Raw genomic sequence first — 21,412 nt, forward strand, 5'->3', positions numbered from 1 at the left:
GGGTCAGTTTGGGTTAGAAGTGGAGGAAACTCCCCCCAGTCAAGCCAGGATGCGAGGTCTCGGCCGAGGGTGGGGCCCCGCACCAGCCCTGCCTGACGGCTCTTCCCCCAGGTGGAGATGTACAAGCGCGTCTTCCAGCGGCCCCCGGACCGACACTCAGACTTCTCCCGCTTGGCAAGGGTGCTGACGGGCAACGCCATTGCCCTGGTGCTTGGGGGAGGGGGAGCAAGGTGAGTGCCCCCCGCTTCCCACGCACTCCTCATGGTTGTGTGTGTGGTGACAGTCACCCCCTCGGGTGCTGGGCGGTGCTGGGTGCTGGGGCGGGGGGTGTCACCCGAAGACAAGGAGACCCTCAGGCCGCCTGTCCAGACCTAGCGCACATGGTGTGCCCACTGACACCCAGAGTGGCCCTGGTTTTATTATGGCCAGTTTAGTAGAAGACATATCTCGTTTTGACTGCCTTTGCTTACAAGTGGCTACTTGGACCAGGCACGATGGCTCACGCCTGTAATCCCAGCACTTTGGGAGGCTGAGGCAGGCAGACCACGAGGTCAAGAGATTAAGACCATCCTGGCCAACGTGGCGAAACCTAGTCTCTACTAAAAGTAGAAAAATCAGCTAGGCGTGGTGGCGTGCACCTGTAGTCCCAGCTACTCAGGAGGCTAAGGCAGGAGAATTGCTTGAACGTGGGAGGCAGAGGTTGCAGTGAGCCAAGATTGCGCCATTGCACTCCAGCCTGGGGACAGAGCAAGACTATGTCTCAAAAAACAAAACAAACAAACAAAAAAAGAAGTGGTTGCTTGTTGGCCCTTTGCGTCTCCTCTGAAATCTCTGCTCTTTCCTCAGCCGGTCTTTCCGGGGTCTGGTGAGTTTCCTTCACTCTAATACTTGATAAAGCATTGCTCTCTGCCAAAACTGAGTCTTTCAAGGACTTTAATCCCAGGTCACTCCTCCCCTGCCTTGTCATCAGACACCACCTTCTCCTGACCGTGAATAGATACATTTGGCACCGAGATGGAGCCCGGGAGCCCCAAGGAGGGTGGGACAGGCACGTGCCCCTCTGCTGAGCCAGGTGTGCATAAGGGGCAGGGCAGAGCCTCCTACCGTTGCCCCCAAATGAAGGGAGGACGCCGAGGGGTGCCTGGGCAGGGGTCCAGGCCGGGGCTGCCCTGCTGGGGTGGGGCCTCTCTGGCAGCCTCTCCCATCTCCCACGGAGTGCCAGCACTGCTACCCAGGGAGGAGCTTGGAGGTAGCCCCAGGGCCTCAAGGATGCTTCTGCTGGCCCCAGGGCAGGGCCCTGTCCGCCCCTGGGGCTGGTCCAGGTAGCGAAATGCCCACTGCATCCTGCTGTATAAGGGACTTGCCACCTCCTCTTGTGCCATACTTTCTCTTAAACGCTGCAGAAGTTGGCCTAGAGCAGTTCAATGGCTTACCTGAGGTTGTCAGGCTGGGGACAGGACCCAGGTCTCCTTCTGTGGGTCTGGGACAGTGCAGGGACTTGGAGCAGTTGAGCCCACACCCAGACCTGCCTTGCAGGCCAGATCAGCAGCATTTTTAATGAGAACGTAGCTTTGATCAAGATAATACTTAGAAGCTGTAAGTATTTCTTAAGGCACATAACTGCAGGCCCTTGCCCTCCCTCCAGCACCACGTCCAGAGCTATCCCAGAAATAACCACTTCCCATGTTTTGGGCTGTCTGCTTGTCTGTATCTCTAAATCGCATTCCTATTCTAAGTTTTTGTTTTGTTTTGTTTTTGGTTTTAGATTGTTGACTTCTTAACCGCCTTCCACACCTGCAGTCAGAGTCTGTCCATCTCCAACTATCGATCAGTCACTCATCCACGCGTCTGTCTCCCTCCTTTCCACTCAAAATCCCAGTGTGGTTCCATCACTAGTTAGCCAGCACTCACTGTCTATGTCGTTAGGACAGTGTGGGTGTCCCTCAGAGCTAAGTCACATCCTGTCCTATCCTATGATTGAATTTCCTTCCTTGGACTTAATAATTCTCACATTTGTTCAGTTTTCTGGGCATTCTTAGTTTACCCAAGGACACCGGGGCAGGCATTAACCTCCTCTCAGTATGTTCGGACACACCACTCGTCTCTGTTCAGTTTTCAGGAGTCGTCCTCCCTAAAGCCCTCTAGCCTCCTCCTATCTCCACTGGTTGCTTTCTAGCGTGCTGCTGAGAAGTTGCCCTGGAATTTTCTTTAACCGCCATCCTAGAAACTACCTTCGTTTCTCTCCTGTGTTCAGTTCCATTTCCTGTAATTTCATGTCTTCTTCTTCATTGGTTTATTCCTCATTTTGGTGGATATATGCTCTAGAAATTTCCCTAGGAGGAGATGCATGGAGAAGTAAACGTTTTAAGAGCATGCATATCAGCAAATGTCCTCATTCTGTTCCCACACTTGTATGATAGTTTGGCTGGGTATAGAATTCTAGATGGAAATAATTTTCCCTGAGAATTTTAAGGCATGGTTCCATTGTCTTTTTAGTTTTTTGTATTGTTGTTGAGAAATTTAGTGCTGTTTTTATTCACAAGGCCTGTTTTTTCTTCTGGAACCTTGTAGGAGATTTTCTCTTTTTTAAAAACAAAACAGAGTCTCGCTGTGTTGCCCAGGCTGGAGTGCAGTGGCAATCATAAGCTCACTGTAGCCTCAACTCTCAGCTTCAAGCAGTCCTCACCACTCAGCCTCCCAGAGTGCTGGGATTACAGGCATGAGCCACTGTGCCTGGCCTGAGACTCTGCATTCTTGGTATTCTGAAAGTGCATGATGACGGGCCTTCATGTGGCTCTTTTTGCATCCACTGACAGTGGATTCCCAGTGGACTCTTTCAAATTTGGAAACTCACAGGCTTCAACTCTGGGAAATTTATAATTTTTCTAAATGAAAATGTTTACCTCCCTCTTTTCTGTGTTCTCGCTTCCTGGAGCTACAGGTGCCCACCACCAAGCCTGCTAATTTTTTTGTTTTTTTTATAATTTTAGCAGAGACGGGGTTTCCCCATGCTAGCCAGAATGGTCTCGATCTCCTGACCTTGCGATCTGCCCACCTTGGCCTCCCAAAGTGCTGGGATTACAGGCGTGAGTCACTGCGCCCAGGCTTTTTTTTTTTGAGACAGGATCTCTCTGTCACCCAGGCTGGAGTGCAGCGGTGCAGTCAGAGCTCACTGCAGCTGGAAGTTCCTGGGCTCAGGCAGTCCTCCTGCCTCAGCCTCCTGAGTTGCTGCGACCATAGGTGCAGGCCACCACACCTGGCTAAGTTGTTTTTCTTTTCTTTCTTTTTTTTTTTTTTTTTTTTGGAGAGAGAGGGTTTCACCATGTTGCCAGGCAAATCTCAAACTCCTGGGCTCAGAGGGTCCTCCTGCCTCAGCCTCCCAAAGCGCTGGGATTACAGGCATGAGCCACTGTGCCCGGCCTTCCTGGAGCTTCTGATGGTCAGATTTGGGGCATCTTAGATGGATCTTCTAATTTTTAGTCTTTTCTCTCCCCTATTCTTCATCTCTGTCCTTTTGTTCCACTTTCTGGAAGATTTTTCTCAAATGTGTCTTGCAGTTGATCTTTTCTGCGACAATACCGCTGCGGTCCGAGCACGTTCCCCGCAGCCCTCCGTGTTCCTCCGGGTTCCCCGCAGCCCTCCGTGTTCCTCCGGGTTCCCTGCAGCCCTCCGTGTTCCTCCCAGGCGGCGTCACGCTCCTGAGAACGCGCATCGTGGGCTTTACTTTGCCCGCCTCGCTCGCTCAGGTTTTCCACTGCGCGCCTGTTGGTGTCTGGCGTTGATCACGCGACATAGCATGCCTGAGATTTGTCTGTGCTCCTGACTCTCAGCAGTGGCGCTGCCGGGTACACTCACCACACTTTGCTTCTCCCCCTTCCGGTTGATGGATGGTTGGTTTTCTGGTCTTGGTTATTACAAACAAAGCTGTTATCACCAACTCTTGTGTTTGTCTGTTTTGAGACAAGATCTCGCTCTGTAGCCCAGGCTGGAGTGCAGTGGCACGATCTCGGCTCACTGCATCCTCCACCTCCTGGCTTCAGGTAATTCTCCTGCCTCAGCCTCCCCAGTAGCTGGGGTTACAGGCACCTGCCACCACGCCCAGCTAATTTTTTTTTTTTTTTTTTTTTTTTTGAGACGGAGTCTTGTTCTGTCGCCCAGGCTGGGGTGCAGTGGCCGGATCTCAGCTCACTGCAAGCTCCGCCTCCCGGGTTTAGACCATTCTCCTGCCTCAGCCTCCCGAGTAGCCGGGACTACAGGCGCCCGCCACCTCGCCCGGCTAGTTTTTTGTATTTTTTAGTAGAAACAGGGTTTCACCGTGTTAGCCAGGATGGTCTCGAACTCCTGACCTCGTGATCCGCCCGTCTCGGCCTCCCAAAGTGCTGGGATTACAGGCTTGAGCCACCGCGCCCGGCCAATTTTTGTATTTTTAGTAGAGATGGGGTTTCACCATGTTGTCCAGGCTGGTCTCGAACTCCCGACCTTAAGTGATCCCCCCCCTCAGCTTCTCAAAATGCTGGGATTACAGGCGTGAGCCACCATACCCGGCCCAACTCTTCTTCAAATCCTTTTGTGGACATGTTTCCTTTCCTCTTGGGCAAATGCCCAGCAGTGTAAGTGCCCGGTCATGGCACAGTTGTATCGTTTTACACTCCCACCAGCAATGTCTGAGAGTTCGAGTGGCCCACATCCCCACCGACCCTTGGTAACGGCAGTATGTTAAATTTTGCCCATTCTAATGGTCTGCAGTGGTGTCTCACTGTGATTCTAATTTGCATCCCTCCAAAGACTGATGAGTAGAACACCTGTTCATGAGCTTGCTGGCCATTTGTGTATCTTCTTTTGTGGAGTATCCTTTTAAGTTCTTTATCCATTTTGTAATAGGTTTTTGTCTTTTACTACTGTATCGAAGGAGTTCTTTATTCTGAACACAAGTCTTTTGTGGATACATTTATTGCTGATACTGTCCTCAGTCTAGGCTTTTCTTCTCATTTTCTTAATGGCCTCTTTGGATGAACCATTTAAAATTTTGATGAAGTGTGATTTTCCGGTTTTTTTATGGTTATTAATTCTGGCGTCCTGAGAGGTTCCGCCTATTCCAAGGTCACAGAAGTATTCTACATCTTCTGGAAGCTTTTCCAGCCTGTACGTTTAAGTCTGTGAGCCACCGCAAACTGATTTTCATGACTGGTGTGAGGTGGGAGTCCACTTTTCCCATGTGGTGTCTGATTGCTCTGAATGATATGGTTCGGCCATGTCCCCACCCAAATCTCACCTTGAATTATGACTCCCATAATCCCCACGTGTTGTGGGAGGGACCTGGTGGGAGGTAACTGAATCATGGGGGCGGGTCTTTCCTATATTCTTCTCGTGATAGTCTCATGGGATCTGATGGTTTTACAAAGGGCAGCTCCCCTGCACACGTGCCCTTGCCTGCCACCATGTAAGATGTGCCTTTGCTCCTGCTTTGCCTTCCACCATGATTGTGAGGCCTCCCCAACCACATGGAACTGTGAGTCCATTCAGCCTTTTTTTTTTTTTTTTTTTGAGATGGAGTCTTGTTCTGTCACCCAGGCTGGAGTGCAATGGCACGATCTCGGCTCACTGCAAGCTCCACCTTCTGGGTTCAAGCAATTCTCCTGCTTCAGTCTCCTGAGTAGCTGGGATTACAGGCACGTGGCACCACACCCAGCTAATTTTTGTATTTTTAGTAGAGATGGGGTTTCACCATGTTGGTCAGGCTGGTCTCAAACTCCTGACCTTGTGATCCACCCACCTCAGCCTCCCGAAGTGCTGGGATTACAGGCATGAGCCACCGTGCTCAGCCTGAAAATATATATATATATATATATATATATATATTTTTTTTTTTTTTTTTTTTTTTTTTTTTTTGAGACGGAGTCTCATTCTGTCACCCAGGCTGGAATGTGGTGGTGCAATCTCAGCTCACTGTAACCTCTGCCTCCCAGGTTCAGGTGATTCTCCTGCCTTAGCCTCCTGAGTGGCTAGGATTACAGGCACCTACCAGCACACCCAGCTAATTTTTGTACTTTTAGTAGAGACAGGGTTTCACCATGTTGGCCAGGCTGGTCTCAAACTCCTGACCTCAGGTGATCCACCCTCCTCGGCCTCCCAAAGTGCTGGAATTACAGGCTTCTAATTTATAAACAAATGAGGTTTAGGTTGGGTATGGTTGCTCAAGTGCTGGGTAATCCCGCTGAGCCCCGTACCCGCCTAAAAGTCATTTTCTTTTTTTTTTTTTTTTTTTTTTTGAGACGGAGTCTCGCTCTGTAGCCCAGGCTGGAGTGCAGTGGCCGGATCTCAGCTCACTGCAAGCTCCGCCTCCCGGGTTCACGCCATTCTCCGGCCTCAGCCTCCCGAGTAGCTGGGACTACAGGCGCCCGCCACCTCGCCCGGCATTTTTTTTGTATTTTTAGTAGAGACGGGGTTTCACCGTGTTAGCCAGGATGGTCTCGATCTCCTGACCTCATGATCCGCCCGTCTCGGCCTCCCAAAGTGCTGGGATTACAGGCTTGAGCCACCGCGCCCGGCCCTCATTTTCTTTAGAAATAACCCAGTCTCAGGAATTTCTTCAGAGCAGTATGAAAACGGACGAATATACCTTCCCTCCCTCCCGAACTGCTGAGGCCCCCGTCAGATCCAGTGGCCCTGCAGGTGTGAGCCCGTCTGGACCTTGCTGGGTTCCATTGGTGTGTTTCTCTATCCTTAATGACAGTACTACACTGTCTTCATTACTGTAGCTTCATAGTCAGTCTTGGCATTGAGGAGTCACGTAGTTCCTTCCATTTTCCATTTTTCTTTAATTGTTTTGGCTGTCCTAGGCCCTTTGCATCTTCATGTGAATTTTAAAAGCAGCTCGTCAGCATCTCCAAAAAGAAAACCTTGTGAGATTTGGATGGGGGAATATGTCGAATCTGTACATCATTAGTTGACAGCATTGAGCCTTCCAGCCCGTGATCTAGATGGATCTCCCCGTGTCCTTAGGCCTCACATAGTGGTGATCAGCCATGATTTGCGATCTTCAGTGTAGACGTCTTGCACATCTTTTGTTGTTAACTATATTTCTAAGGGTTTTACAGGCTTTTAAAAAACTATTATAAATGGTATCTTTTTTTTTTTTTTTTTTTTGAGACAGAGTCTTGATTTTGTCACCCAGGCTGGAGTGCAGTGGTGCGATCTCGGTTCACTGCAATTTCCGCCTCCTGGGTTCAAGCAATTCTCTGCCTCAGCCTCCTGAGTAGCTGGGATTACAGGCACCCGCCACCACGCCCGGCTAATTTTTGTATTTTTAGTAGAGACGGGATTTCACCATCTTGACCAGGCTGGTCTTGAACTCCTGATCTCATGATCAACCCGCCTTGGCCTCCCAAAGTGCTAGGATTACAGGCGTGAGCCATTGTGCCTGGCCGTAAATGATATCTTTTAGACTTCATTTTCAAATTTTTTGTTGCCAGTATATAGAAATACAACTGATATTTATAAACTGATCTTGTGTCTTACAACCCTGCTAAATTCATTTCTTCTTCTTTTTTTTTTTTTTGGAGACGGAGTCTCGCTCTGTCGCCCAGGCTGGAGTGCAGTAGTCGGATCTCAGCTCACTGCAAGCTCCGCCTCCTGGGTTCCTGCCATTCTCCTGCCTCAACCTCCCGAGTAGCTGGGACTACAGGCACCCGCCACCTCGCCCAGCTAATTTTTTGTATTTTTAGTAGAGACGGGGTTTCACCGTGTTAGCCAGGATGGTCTCGATCTCCTAACCTCATGATCCGCCCGCCGCGGCCTCCCAAAGTGCTGGGATTACAGGCGTGAGCCACCGTGCCCAGCCAATTCATTTATTCTTGTAGCTTTGTTGTAGATTCTTTTTGACTTTCTACACACATACTTATAGTTTCTGAGATTCAAACAGTATTTTCTCTTCCCGTCCAATATGCATATGTACTTTCTTTCTGTTTCTTTTTCTTGCTTTACTGCGCTGGTCAGAACCACCAGTGCAGTGTGGATAGACATGGGGGGCGTGGACACCCAAGCCTCATTCCCAGGCGTGGGAGCAGGTGTTCAGCCCACTGCTGAGTGTGATCTTGGTTGTCGGCTTTTTGTGGCTGCCCTTGGTCAGACTGAGGAAGTTCCCTTTTATTCTCAGTTTCCTAAGGTTTTTTTTTTTTGTTTTGTTTTTGTTTTTGTTTAGACTTCATTTTCAAATTTTTTGTTGCCAGTATATAGAAATACAACTGATATTTATAAACTGATCTTGTGTCTTACAACTGATCTTGTGTCTTGTTTTTAATCATGAATAGTTGTTTTTGTGACTCTATTGAGATGATTGTATTTTCTCTTTAATCTGTTAATGTGTTAATTACATTGATTTTCCAATGAAAATCAACATTGTGCTCCTGGGACAGACCTGTTTCGTCATGATGTTGAAGTTATCCTGTTTGTATATTGCTAGATTCTATTCAAACCTGAGTTAAGACTGGACTGAAATTATCCTTTTTTGAAATGTCTTTACCGGGTTTGGTATGAAGGTTTGTTTGCTGGCTTCATAAGTTGAAATGGGAAGTTCATCTTCTTTTCCTATTCTCTGGAAGGTTTTTAAAAAATTTTTTATTTTTGCTTATTTATTTTTATTTATTTTTTTTGAGACAGGGTTTCATTCTATTGCCCAGGCTGGAGTGCAGTGGCATCATCGTAGCTCGCTGCTGGGATTACGGGTGTGAGCCGCTGAGCTCAGCCAGAATGGAATCTGTAACTTTTAAATCCCCACAAAGAAAGTTTCATGTCCGGATGGTTTCACCAGTGAATTTTATGAAACATATAAGGAATAAATAAAACAAAATTTACATAACACCTTCCACAGGCCAGGCGCGGTGGCTCACACCTGTAATCCCAGCACCTTGGGAGGCTGAGGAGGGAGGATTTCCAGACCAAGAGTTCCAGACCAGCCTGGGCAACATAGTGAGACGCCGTCTTTATAAAAATGAAAAGATTAGCTGGGCGTAATGGTGTGTGTCTGTGGTTGCGGCTACATGGGAGGCTGAGGCAGGAGGGGAATCACTTGAACCCAGGAGGTTGAGGCTGCAGTGAGCTGTGATCACGCCAATGCACTCCAACCTGGGCAAGAGTTAGACCCTGTCTAAAAAAAAAAAAAAGGATAGATTAAATTTATTTAATCTTTACTAAGTTACAGTACTACTCAGATGCTCTATTTCTTGTGTCATTTTGGTAAGTTAGGTTTTTCTTTTTTTTTTTTTTTTTTTTTTTTTTTTTTTTTTTTTTAGACGGAGTCTCACGCTGTTGCCCAGGCTGGAGTGCAGTGGCGCGATCTCGGCTCACTGCAAGCTCCGCCTCCTGGGTTCACGCCATTCTCCTGCCTCAGCCTCCTGAGTAGCTGGGACTACAGGCGCCCGCCACCGCGCCCGGCTAATTTTTTGTATTTTTAGTAGAGACGGGGTTTCACTGTGGTCTCGATCTCCTGACCTTGTGATCCGCCCGCCTCGGCCTCCCAAAGTGCTGGGATTACAGGCTTGAGCCACCGCGCCCGGCCTGTAAGTTAGGTTTTTCTAAAAATGTGCCCATTTTATCTGAATTTTTCTATTTATGGCATGAAGCTGTTCAGTCTTTTTAACTAAAGCATCTGCGCCGATGTTCCCATTTTCTTTCCTGTTCATCATTGACGCTTTCTCTCTTTCATTTCCTGGGTCGGTCTCACCAGGGCTATCCATCGAATTGGTCCCTCCAACACCAACTTTCATCTTTGTCAATCTTCTGTATGTTTGTTTTTGGCTCTGTAAGTTGCGCTCTTATCTTTGTTATTTGCTTAATTTTACTCTCTTTTATTTAAATTGTTCTTTTTCCCCTCACATTTAGATAAGCAGACATTGCCTATAAAGAAACAGATAGTAAATATGTACTCTCTCCCAACCACTCAGAGGACAGAAAAGTTAAGGTAACGCGTCTTTTATTTTCTCAGCCTGGCTTAAAGCTTTTTTCTTCGCCTTGGGTTTTTGACAACATGGGAATGGTTTTCTTTTGATTTATGTTAGGATTTATAATGCTTCCTGATTCCGACGCCTGACGTCTGTCTCTAGAACATGCCCCACTGTCCCTTCAGATACGGCTCCCTCCCCATCTGCTTTCTGTGGCTCCGATTACACATACATTAGAGTTTGGTGCCAGATCCCATGTTTCCCAAATTCCTTTACAGATTTTGTAAACACAATATTTTACATATTCTATCCTTTTGATGCTTCATGATTCAATGAATATTTTCTTCTGACCCATCTTGTATTTTACCATTTCTCTCTTCAGCTGTTCTGTTCTGCTGTTAAGCCTACTCATTGAGTTTTTCATTTGTTATTATATTTTTCACTTCTAGAATTTCCATTTGGTTTTATGCCAGAATTGACACTCTTGTTTTTAATTCCTTGAATTTGTTTTTGTTTTTTGAGACAGAGTTTTGCTCTTGTTGCCCAGGCTGGACTGCGATGGCATGATCTCAGCTTACCACAGCCTCTGCCTCCCGACTTGAACCTGTTTTTAAGGCTCTTCCCTGAGTATTTAATATTCCGTGGCAGTATTACATATGGTTCTTTTTTATTATGTTAAAATATACATAGCATGGCCGGGCACGGTGGCTCACGCCTATAATCCCAGCACTTTGGGAGGCTGAGGCGGGCGGATCACGAGGTCAGGAGATAGAGACCATCCTGGCTAACACAGTGAAACCCCATCTGTACTAAAAATACGAAAAAATTAGCCAGGCATGGTGGCGGGCACCTGTAGTCCCAGCTACTCGGGAGGCTGAGGCAGGAGAATGGTGTGAACCCGGGAGGCGGAGCTTGCAGTGAGCCAAGATCGCACCCCTGCACTCCAGCCTGGGTGACAGAGCAAGACTCCATCTCAAAAAATATATATATACACACACATATATATACACATGTGCACACACATATATTTTTTATATATATATATTTTATATTTATATATATTTTATATATAACATATATAACAATTTAGCATTTAACCATTTTTGAGTATCCAATTAAGTATTAATATATTAATATAATTAATTATACAATGTTGTTGCAATGTTGTGCCACCGTTACCACTGTCCATTTCCAAAACTTTTTTTTAGACAGGGTCTCGCCGCAGTCCAGGCTGGAGTGCAGTGGTATGACGTCAGCTCAGTGCAGCCTTGACTTCCCACCTCAAATCTGCCCCTGTGATCCAGTTACCTCCCACCAGGTCCCTCCTCCAACACTGGGGATTAAAATTCCACATGAGATTTGGGTGGGGACACAGAGCCAAACCACGGCAAACGCCTCCAGGGCCTTTCTCTGCTGTGGCTGGCGTCCAAGTTCCCTCCTTAGAGCTGGGTGCTCTTCCCTTGTCTGCTTTATACCCATTCATCTGCTGATGCCACCTTTCGGCTCCTTGCACACTTTAAGCATGGTCATTGTAAAAGCCTGCTCTGTATCTCTTATCTGGGTGTACTCTGGGCCCACTTTTATTGTCTGGTTTTTCTTTTGCCTATGAGGCCAAAAGAAAAGCCTATATGAGGCTTTTCTTCTCATATGACTGGTAATCTTTGGTTGAGTAGTGGACATTCGGTATGAAAGCAGCAGCAGTGATTGAAGGCCCTGGGTGCTGGCTGCCTCGTCTCGGGGGTGCTCCCTGGTCTACATTCAGCTCACCTGACTCCTGGGGTGCTGCCCCTCAGGACGCTTCCCAGGCTCCTCCGTTCCAGGGCGCCTCAACTCCAGTTTTCCCACCACCTCTCAGATGCCCTGCTGGAGGCAGCCGTGTTTGTGGGTAGAAGAGGTCAATGCCAGTCATCTCTCAGGATACCCTCCTCCCCATCCCAACCTCACAATCCCTCAGTACCTCCAGAAAGAGGGATTTCATTTATTTTATTTTATTTTATTTTTATTTATTTATTTTATTTATTTTCTATTTTCTATTTTTATTTATTTTTTTGAGATGGAGTCTCACTCTGTCACACAGGCTGGAGTGTGGTGGTGCAGTCTCAGCTCACTGTAACCTCTGTCTCCTGGGTTCAGGTGATTCGCCTGCCTCAGCCTCCCGAGTAGCTGGGATTACAGGTGCGCACCACCACGCCCGACTAATTTTAGTATTTTTAGTAGAGATGGGGTTTTGCCCTGTTGGCCAGGCTGGTCTCGAACTCCTAGCCTCAAGTGATCTTCCCGCTCCGGCCTCCCAAAGTGCTGGGATTACAGGCGTGAGCCCAGAAAGAGGAATTTTAAATTGCATCTGGAGTCCCTCTCTGAGTCAGCATCTCTGCCTGTGGAGGAGTTGGGAACTGAGGATGAGCAAGTGGTGGCAGGTGGCCACCTCTGAGGCTCTGCAGGGCACAGCCTGGGCCTCGTGCTCACTCCTCACTCTGTGTCCCTGGCTGGTGTAGAGGCTGTGCCCAGGTGGGCGTTCTCAAGGCTTTGGCGGAGTGCGGCATCCCCGTGGATATGGTGGGAGGCACATCCATCGGGGCCTTCATGGGTGCCCTGTACTCTGAGGAGCGGAACTACAGCCAGATGCGGATCCGGGCCAAGCAGTGGGCTGAGGTAAGCAGGTACCCACCACCCTCACTGGAGCACAGCCCCCCAGGTCCATGCTGGTGCTGGGGGACGCTGGGGCCGTTGGCCTCTGCATGTGGCTCTGCAGGGCCCTGCCCTTGAGGAGGCTACACCCCGAGGCCTCCCAGTGCAGCTTGTGAGGCAAAGGAACAGCAAAGAGAAGGCACGAATGCAGGTTGGTGGTAGGAGGCGGTCTGATCCATGCCCCGGTCTGAGATGGTAGAGATGATGGTGGGAGGTGGTCTGATCCGTGCCCGGATCTGAGGTGGTGGAGGTTGGTGGTGGGAGGCGGTCTGATCCGTGCCCGGATCTGAGTTGGTGGAGGTTGGTGGTGGGAGGCCGTCTGATCCGTGCCCGGATCTGAGTTGGTGGAGGTTGGTGGTGGGAGGTGGTCTGATCCATGCCCGGATCTGAGGTGGTGGAGGTTGGTGGTGGGAGGTGGTCAGATCCGTGTCCGGATCTGAGTTGGTGGAGGTTGGTGGTGGGAGGCGGCCTGGGTCTGAGGTGGTGGAGGTTGGTGATGGGAGGCGGTCTGATCTGTGCCCAAGTCTGAGGTGGTGAAGGTTGGTGGTGCGAGGCGGCCTGGGTCTGAGGTGGTGGAGGTTGGTGGTGGAGGCGGCCTGGGTCTGAGTTGGTGGAGGTTGGTGGTGGGAGGCGGCCTGGGTCTGAGGTGGTGGAGGTTGGTGGTGGAGGCGGCCTGGGTCTGAGGTGGTGGAGGTTGGTGGTGGAGGCGGCCTGGGTCTGAGGTGGTGGAGGTTGGTGGTGGGAGGCGGCCTGGGTCTGAGGTGGTGGAGGTTGGTGGTGGAGGCGGCCTGGGTCTGAGGTGGTGGAGGTTCGTGGTGGGAGGCGGCCTGGGTCTGAGGTGGTGGAGGTTGGTGGTGGAGGCGGCCTGGGTCTGACGTGGTGGAGGTTGGTGGTGGAGGCGGCCTGGGTCTGAGGTGGTGGAGGTTGGTGGTGGAGGCGGCCTGGGTCTGAGGTGGTGGAGGTTGGTGGTGGGAGGCGGCCTGGGTCTGAGGTGGTGGAGGTTGGTGGTGGAGGTGGCCTGAGTCTGAGGTGGTGGAGGTTGGTGGTGGGAGGCGGTCTGGGTCTAAGATGGTGGAGGCTGGTGGTGGGAGGCGGCCTGGGTCTGAGGTGGTTGAGGTGCTGCAGGATGACATGGAGGCCAAAATCGTGGAAAAGGAGCTGATTGTCACAGCCCCTGGGAGTAAGAGGCACGAAGCCTCCATGGGGGTTTCTGACCCAAGGGCCAGGCAGGGCAGTGTGAGCAGCTGAGGATGGGCTGACTGAGTGCTCCCGGCAGGCTGGGGGCCCTGGGGCTGTCCCTGGTGCATGGCACGCAGCCTGGGTGGATTTAGGGCAGGGAGATGTTGGCTTGGGGATGTGAGATCAGGTCAGGGCGGCTCAGTGTCACAGGAGAGATGTAAACTACTTTGGCCACTAGTCTGGCCTTGTGATAAATGGATTCCAGAATCAGAATACCAAATACAGCATCAAAGACAGCGGTGAGAACAGGCTCCCCTCGGGCCGCAGAGTGAGGTAGCCGGGCTCCGTTCCCCAGCAGACGTGGCCGCCGTCTGCCCTCCTCAGTGCCGCACTTGCTTTTGTGAAACAAAACCGAGCTTTGGTTGGAGCCATGAGTGGGATCAGAAGGGTTTGTGTTCTCCTTTTAAAAGGAAAGAAAATTCGTCACCCCCTGTGCGGCACCAGCTCCCAAGCAGACCTGTGCTGCATTCACGTGGCCTGGGGCTGTCGCCAGCCCCGCCAGCGGGTCCCGAGGCCACTGACGCCGGCTCCCCTCTCTGTTCCAGAAATGTGTCTTTCCCTAAAAAGAGTCACCCGGTCACCTTCAGTGTGCTGCTCAAAAGAGGGCTTGGGGACTGGTACGCAGCAGGACGGCCTCAGGGACAGTGTCCTCGGGACAGAACCCGCCATGGGCAGAGGTGGCTCAGAGCCGGTCCTGTCCCAGAGCGCCTGGTGGCCCTCTCCCTGTCCCTCCCTCTGCGGCTCTGGCGCTGAGGGGCCAGGTGTGGGAATGGCCAGAACTCTCTGGGCTGGTCCTCCTTCCGTGCTGGGAACCCTGGGCCCGCAAGCTGGCTGGGGGCAAGGTGGGCCTGGGGTTGTGTGCCCACCCCTCGTGCTGAGGAGAGGGGACGGCAGGCACTGGGGTCTGGCTCAGCTCCGTAAGCCCCTCTGGTGCTGGGCAGGGGCTTCCTCAGGGAAGGACTGGGGTCTCCTCTGCCTGTGGCCGAGGCATTCTCACTGCCTGCATCACGTGGCGTAAGCACGTCCAGCCCACACTCCAAGCGCTTCCCTCCCAGCTTCCGTCTCCTGAGCCCTAGCTCACTGTGGCAGGGAAGACCCTTCCTCTCCACCCACACTGGGCATTGAGGCTAGTTTGAGATCAGTCTCGAGTCCTCTCCACCCACACTGGGCATTGTGAGGCTAGTTCGAGGTCAGTCTCGAGTCCTGCCTGCCTCACTGAGGAAGGATGGGCCCCAGGCCCACCCAGAAGGAGCCCAAGAGAGTGGACCCCCGATGGAGTGCCACAGTGGCGTGTGAGCCAGGGCTGGGTGGCTCTGACCTTCCCGAGAGCACTCCACTGTGTTCTCCTGGCCCAGGAACCTCATGTGCCCAGCAGCCTGCCCCCAGCTCTCCTCCCGGACCCTCCGGCCACGGGCCTGGGCCAGGCCTTGCCCCAGAGCTGAGCAGGCAAAGCCGAGGACGCCCCAGGCACGGGGGTGCTGCAGAGCCTGTGAGGGTAGGGCCAGCGAGGGCTTTGGGGTCAGGAAGGGACTGAGGGTAGGGCTGTATCCTGGCTTTCAGGCCCTGTGGGTGTCCACCCGCCTCTGCTCCCTCTGAGGCTCCAGCCAGGGTGCCAAAGAATAGAAACGCCCTCAGAATAGAAATTATTTACCAATTTTAGAGGTAGAAAATTGTCAGGAGACTATTCTCCATGGATATGTCATGGTACTGTTGATATGACTTGGATCTGTGTCCCGACTCAAATCTCATCTCAAATTGTAATCCTCGGCCGGGCGCGGTGGCTCAAGCCTGTAATCCCAGCACTTTGGGAGGCCGAGATGGGTGGATCACGAGGTCAGGAGATCGAGACCATCCTGGCTAACACGGTGAAACCCCGTCTCTACTAAAAAATACAAAAAACTAGCAGGGCGAGGTGGCGGGCGCCTGTAGTCCCAGCTACTTGGGAGGCTGAGGCAGGAGAATGGCGTAAACCCGGGAGGCGGAGCTTGCAGTGAGCTGAGATCCGGCCACTGCACTCCAGCTCGGGTGACAGAGCGAGACTCCGTCTCAAAAAAAAAAAAAAAAAAAAAAAAATTGTAATCCTCATGTGTTGAGGGAGGAACCTGGTGGGAGGTGATTGGATCGTGAGGGCAGTTTATCCTATGCTGTTCTTGTGATAGGGAGTTCTTCTGAGATCAGGACCTTGGGTGGGGCCCAAGGATACTCTGGACCCCCGTTCCATTCATGAGTGGCTGTCGGGACGCCATGTGTCTGCTGTGGCAGCCCGCAGAGAGAGTGGGAGCCTTCTGTCAATTGCACATGTGCCCCCAGGGCATGACGTCCATGATGAAGGCCGCACTGGACCTCACCTACCCCATCACATCCATGTTCTCTGGAGCCGGCTTCAACAGCAGCATCTGCAGCGTCTTCAAGGACCGGCAGATCGAGGTGAACCCCCACCCAGCCCCCAGTGCCTGTCCCCTCCTGGCCCCCGCCTCTTGGCCCTGAGTCTGCCTCCCCAGACACGGGACAGAAGCGTGATGGGAGAGGGTCCGTCTAAGCCCCGTCCGCCCGCAGGACCTGTGGATTCCCTATTTCGCCATCACCACTGACATCACAGCCTCGGCCATGCGGGTCCACACCGACGGTGAGCACTCCTGCCGCGCAGGGGTGGCCGCTTGGGTGCGAGGTGTGGGCAGGGGGAGAGCCCAGCAGCCCTGGGGGTCGGGAAGGTCGCGGGGGTCTCCTGTGGGCAGCTCTGTCCATGGAGGACGCAGGATGCCCCTACTAGGCGCACAGACAGGAGGGGGCGTGGCCTGGACCAGAGACCTCAGAAGGCCAGACAGGACCCTCGCAGAATCAGTGATGTGGGCTAGACTGATGGACATCATGTGGGAGGACAAAGTGAGGGGCTCCCTCACTCCTGGGGTGAGGGAGTCACAGCAGTTGGAAGTCCTGGGCACACCTAATGCAGTGCGACCGCAGAGAAAGAACTCAATTTCGTTCAGCCCTTGGGCCATGTGCTTCCTTTTGTGGAGGCGGCCTCAGTGAGGTGGGACCTACCAGCTCCAGGACTGCAGAGACAAGGCCCTGACCCCTGGACCCAGGAGAAGCCTCCTCTGGGTAACCAGCGACTCCGGGCCCCCTCCCCAGGCTCCCTGTGGCGGTATGTGCGTGCCAGCATGTCCCTGTCCGGTTACATGCCCCCTCTCTGTGACCCCAAGGACGGACACCTGCTGATGGATGGGGGCTACATCAACAACCTCCCAGGTACTGCGGTTGTGAGGACCACACCTGACAGGAGCACAGGCTCCTGGGTCACACCGCCCCACGGCCCCTGCTGCTGCTGCCTTTGCTCCGAGAAGGCTGGGCTGGAACACGTTTTCCTTAGAGTGTGCCAAGGAAAAATGTCAGGCTGGCATCAGAGCTCCGAGAACATGCACACGCGTGTACACGCACACGCAGGCACCGGCAGCATGTGCTCCAGCATATGGCCCTGTTAGTCAGCTCAGCAGCGTGCAGAACAAAGGCCAAGTCGAGTAACTGGGAGCAATTAAGCCCCATCTGTGCCCACAGTCAGAAACTAACAGCCTGCAGGTGTCGGCCTTGCTGGGGACCAGGCCACTCCTGTCACCTGTGGGATATGCGGTCAGAATGGCCCAGGACACAGCTGTGTGCCCACAGCTGCCCTCTGAGCTGGGCGTGTGGGTCTTCTGCCTCTAGAAGGTGTAACGGCAGAAAGGAGACCCCACAGCCCCCAGGTCAGGTCTCGGGGAGGCAGGCTCTGTCCCCGTCCCCTGGCTCTGCATGCCTGTCCAGGGGGTAACCAGGGCTGGCTTCTCCCTAGCGGATGTGGCCCGGTCCATGGGGGCAAAAGTGGTGATTGCCATTGATGTGGGCAGCCGAGATGAGACGGACCTCACCAACTATGGGGATGCACTGTCTGGCTGGTGGCTGCTGTGGAAACGCTGGAACCCCTTGGCCACGAAAGTCAAGGTGGGGTGCTACCGGGCGAGCTGGGCTGTCCCTGCGGCTCCTCCCTGCAGCCCCACACCTGTCCTGCGGCAGGGAAGTGGGGGCCACTCCTGGGCTCTGAGGCCAGCAGGTCTGGGGCCACCCCTCACCACCCCTGCCTGAGCCCAGCTCCGGGGAAAGAAGGGACGAGGCCGGACGGGCCTGAAGGCTGTGGCAGCCCGCAGGGAGGACCCCCGGCCGGGAGCTGCTACCCTCTCCCCGCAGCCCCAGGTCGGAGGATGGGTCCCCAGAACCTGTCCTGCACTACGGGCCATGCTGGGACGGGGTAGGGGCCAGGGCAGGAGACTCAGGCGGCTGTGACGGTAGCAGGTGTTGAACATGGCGGAGATTCAGACGCGCCTGGCCTACGTGTGCTGCGTGCGGCAGCTGGAGGTGGTGAAGAGCAGTGACTACTGCGAGTACCTGCGCCCCCCTATCGACAGCTACGGCACCCTGGACTTCAGCAAGTTCAACGAGATCTGCGTGAGTGCCGGCCACACCCGCAGCGGCGGAGGTGGGCGGAGGGCACTCCGGTGGCTGCCCCTCCCCGCTTCCCCCTTTTGAGAAGACAGGAAGTGGGGGGCTCCCCACACCTCCTGACGGGGCCCTGGGGGTGTGCACAGGAAGTGGGGTACCAGCACGGGCGCACGGTGTTTGACATCTGGGGCCGCAGTGGCGTGCTGGAGAAGATGCTGCGCGACCAGCAGGGCCCAAGCAAGAGGCCCTCCAGTGAGGTGAGTGCGGGCGCCAGGACCACGCCCAGCTCCCCAGGCCACGCCCAGCTCCCCAGACCACGCCCAGGTCCTCAGGCCACAGGCCCTGCCCCACTGGTCAAAGACTCCAGGGCTAGGACAAGGATTGCTCAGGACTGCGCATCTCCCCAGCCCCTGCCCCTGCCCCAACTTGGGGGGCAGGCAGAGGCTACAGAGAGGGCACAGGGTGGGTGGGGCCTTCCCACAGGAAGCAGCCTGGGGACTGGTAGGTGGGTGTCCACGGGCAACATGCTGTCCTCACCCCACCCCCAGGTCCTCACCTGTCCCAACGCCTCCTTCACGGACCTTGCTGAAATTGTGTCTTGCATTGAGCCCGCCAAGCCCGCCATGGTGGATGGTGAGTGGAGGCCCAAGATGAGGTGCTCGCGGCTGCGTGGCCTCCTGATGCTGTGTTGGGCTCGACGCCCCCACCCCAGAGGCCCACGGCCTCCCCTCCTGCCCACGTCCATGCCCACGCTATGGCACCTGGGGTGCTTGGTGGCGCTCCTCCGTCCCGGGCACCACGTGTACCCACAGCAGTGGGACTTTGACCACCCTGGGCCACCCAGCCTCTGCCCTTCATTCACCCCAAGTCCCAGCCACACCTCAGGCCTGAGGTAGAACCACGTTTTGCCTCCCACCCCACCCCACCCAGTGGGAATGGGAATGAAGGCTGCTTGTTGGAGGGGCAGCAGGGCCAGAAGGGCCACTCCCCTCCACGCTCCATCCAGGGCCCTGCACTTGGGCCTTCGGCCAGTGGCCTCCTGACAGCAGAACTGGACATTCTCCTGGGAGACGCCTTCTCGTGGCTGCTGTGGGCTGAGAGAGCCCTGGGCAAGGCAGCTGCTGTCCACAGAGGCCTGGTCTGGGGTGCGGGAGCCCTAAGGGTGCCTGGCTGACAAGGGGAGGAGTGTCTACCCACCCCTTGCCCTTGTGGAAGACCTACCAAGTGATATGCTGGGGCAAGGCTGGAGGCAGACAGAACCAGGGGTGGTGTGCAGGGCTGCCCTGGGACCAGGTGGCTGCCTGTGGGGCCCCTGGCCACCTAGGGGCAGGGGTGGGCATCTGTGACCAGTTCTGCCTCTGAGTGTGGCTGTGCTGGGCATGGTCCCTTCCTTGGGAGGGAACTGATGTGGCCCTACCCTCGGCGCCAGACGAATCTGATTACCAGACGGAGTATGAGGAGGAGCTGCTGGACGTCCCCAGGGATGCATACGCAGACTTCCAGAGTACCGCGGCGGAGCGGGGCTCGGACTCGGTGAGTAGCTGGGCGTGGCCCCACCTCATGCCCGCAGCTGAGCCTCAGTGCCTCGCCCTGAGCCGGACACTCCCTCCCTGTGGTCCCACTGGGTTACCAGCGCTGCACAGCCTTAGCCCTGCCTAGTCCTCACGTGCAACATACGGTCTGCTTGCAGGAGGACGAGTCCTTGCTGCAGCATGGACACCCCAGCCTGGCTTTCCCAAAACTGTCCGAGGGCTCCTCTGACCAGGATGGGTAGAGGCCTGTGCTAAAGAGCCCAGATGCAGTGTCTTCTGTGGGACTGTCCCCAAGGCTGAGGCTGCTGCCAACTCCTAGGGTCCTCTGTACCTGCCCTGCTGGAAGCCCCAGCTTTCCCCGGAGCCCCAGGCTGTGTTAGGATTCTCTGGGCCTCTTCTCTGTACCTGCAGCCCTGCACACAGGGCCCTGTGAGCTCCCCCTGCAGCCCTGTGAGGCCCCTGAAGCCCTGTGAACCTCCTGCATCCCTGTGAGCCCCCCTGCAGTCCTGTGAGGGCCCCGAAGCTCTGTGAACCCCCTATTGCCCTGTGAGCCTCCCTGCTGCTCTGTCAGCCCCCCTGCAGTCCTGTGAGGCCCCCCAAAGCCCTATGAGCCTACCTGCAGCCCTGTGAACCCTTCCTGCAGCCCTGTGAGAGCCCTGTGAGCCCCCTGCAGCCCTGTGAGGCCCCCCAAAGCCCTGTGAACCTGCTGCAGCCCTATGAGCCTCCCTGCTGCTCTCTCAGCCCCCCTGCACCCCTGTGAGGCCCCCCAAAGCCCTCTGACCCCCTGCAGCCCTGTGAGCCTCCCTGCTGCCCTGTGAGCCCCCCCGGAGCCCTGTGAACCCCCCCGGAGCCCTGTGAACCCGCTGCAGCCCTGTGAGGCCCCCGAAGCCCTGTGAGGTGTGGGAGCCCTGATGCTGCCATGTGATGTTTCAATAAAGGTGGATCTGAGTGTTGGACGTGTCCCCCGGGCTGAGGTCCCTGTCGCAAAGAAACACTACTGGCTGTCCCTGATATGGGTGGACGCCGAGGTTGGGCAGTCCCCAGCCATCCTCAAATGACCCCACTGCTGGGGCCTGAGAGCCCCTAGGGTGGCAACTGCAGGCCAGGCAGGTAGGGCTCCCAGAGTCTGCGTGGAGCTGTGGCTCCCAGGACCAGGACAGGACCCTCTGGCTCCCTCTGGCCTCGAGCGCACTGGGTGCCCCTAAACCGGCTTCCCCTTCAGTTTCCAGGTCCCAAACTGCACAGGGAGCCCTTTTGTGTAAGGGGAGGGAGAATCGGCCGCCCTGTGACCCCTGCAGATCATGAGGGCCGAGGGCCCAGGACTTTGCGAACAGGCGGCCGCTGGCCTCAGTTTCCCCGCTCTGGAGGCCTGGACGAGAGGGCGCGGAGCCAGGCCGTCCGGCCCCGCCCCCAACCCGAGCCCTGACGTCACGGTGGGCGGGGTCACTTGTCCTCTCCGAGCGCTCCCGGGCCCTGACGTCACAGTGGGCGGGACCGAGCGCCCCTCCGAGCCCGCCCGGGTCCTGACGTCACGATGGGCGGGGC

At 54.4% G+C, this 21,412-nt stretch overlaps 1 protein-coding gene across 14 annotated transcripts in view; it reads left to right on the top strand.

Moving 5' to 3' along the window:
- The window catches only part of PNPLA7 (patatin like domain 7, lysophospholipase), an 84,728-nt gene extending 63,907 nt beyond the window's left edge, over window positions 1-20,821 (top strand). For 11 of the 14 annotated variants that reach the window (XM_045372757.3, XM_045372759.3, XM_074015852.1 and 8 more), the window contains 11 exons: window positions 112-230; window positions 12,434-12,590; window positions 16,176-16,292; window positions 16,422-16,491; window positions 16,998-17,114; window positions 17,692-17,840; window positions 18,189-18,341; window positions 18,482-18,592; window positions 18,884-18,968; window positions 19,765-19,868; window positions 20,026-20,821. In XM_045372757.3, the coding sequence (XP_045228692.2) occupies window positions 112-230; window positions 12,434-12,590; window positions 16,176-16,292; window positions 16,422-16,491; window positions 16,998-17,114; window positions 17,692-17,840; window positions 18,189-18,341; window positions 18,482-18,592; window positions 18,884-18,968; window positions 19,765-19,868; window positions 20,026-20,109 (1,266 nt within the window). In that variant the 3' untranslated portion in view covers window positions 20,110-20,821. Of the gene's footprint in view, window positions 1-111; window positions 231-12,433; window positions 12,591-16,175; window positions 16,293-16,421; window positions 16,492-16,997; window positions 17,115-17,691; window positions 17,841-18,188; window positions 18,342-18,481; window positions 18,593-18,883; window positions 18,969-19,764; window positions 19,869-20,025 lie in introns of those variants that run through there. The other 3 variants (XR_012424029.1, XR_012424028.1, XR_012424027.1) reach the window with 3 other exon arrangements.
- The last annotated feature ends 591 nt before the right edge of the window (window positions 20,822-21,412 follow it).

The sequence above is a fragment of the Macaca fascicularis genome, chromosome 15 (assembly GCF_037993035.2).
Source record: "Macaca fascicularis isolate 582-1 chromosome 15, T2T-MFA8v1.1".
In the NCBI taxonomy this organism is placed as follows: domain Eukaryota; kingdom Metazoa; phylum Chordata; class Mammalia; order Primates; family Cercopithecidae; genus Macaca; species Macaca fascicularis.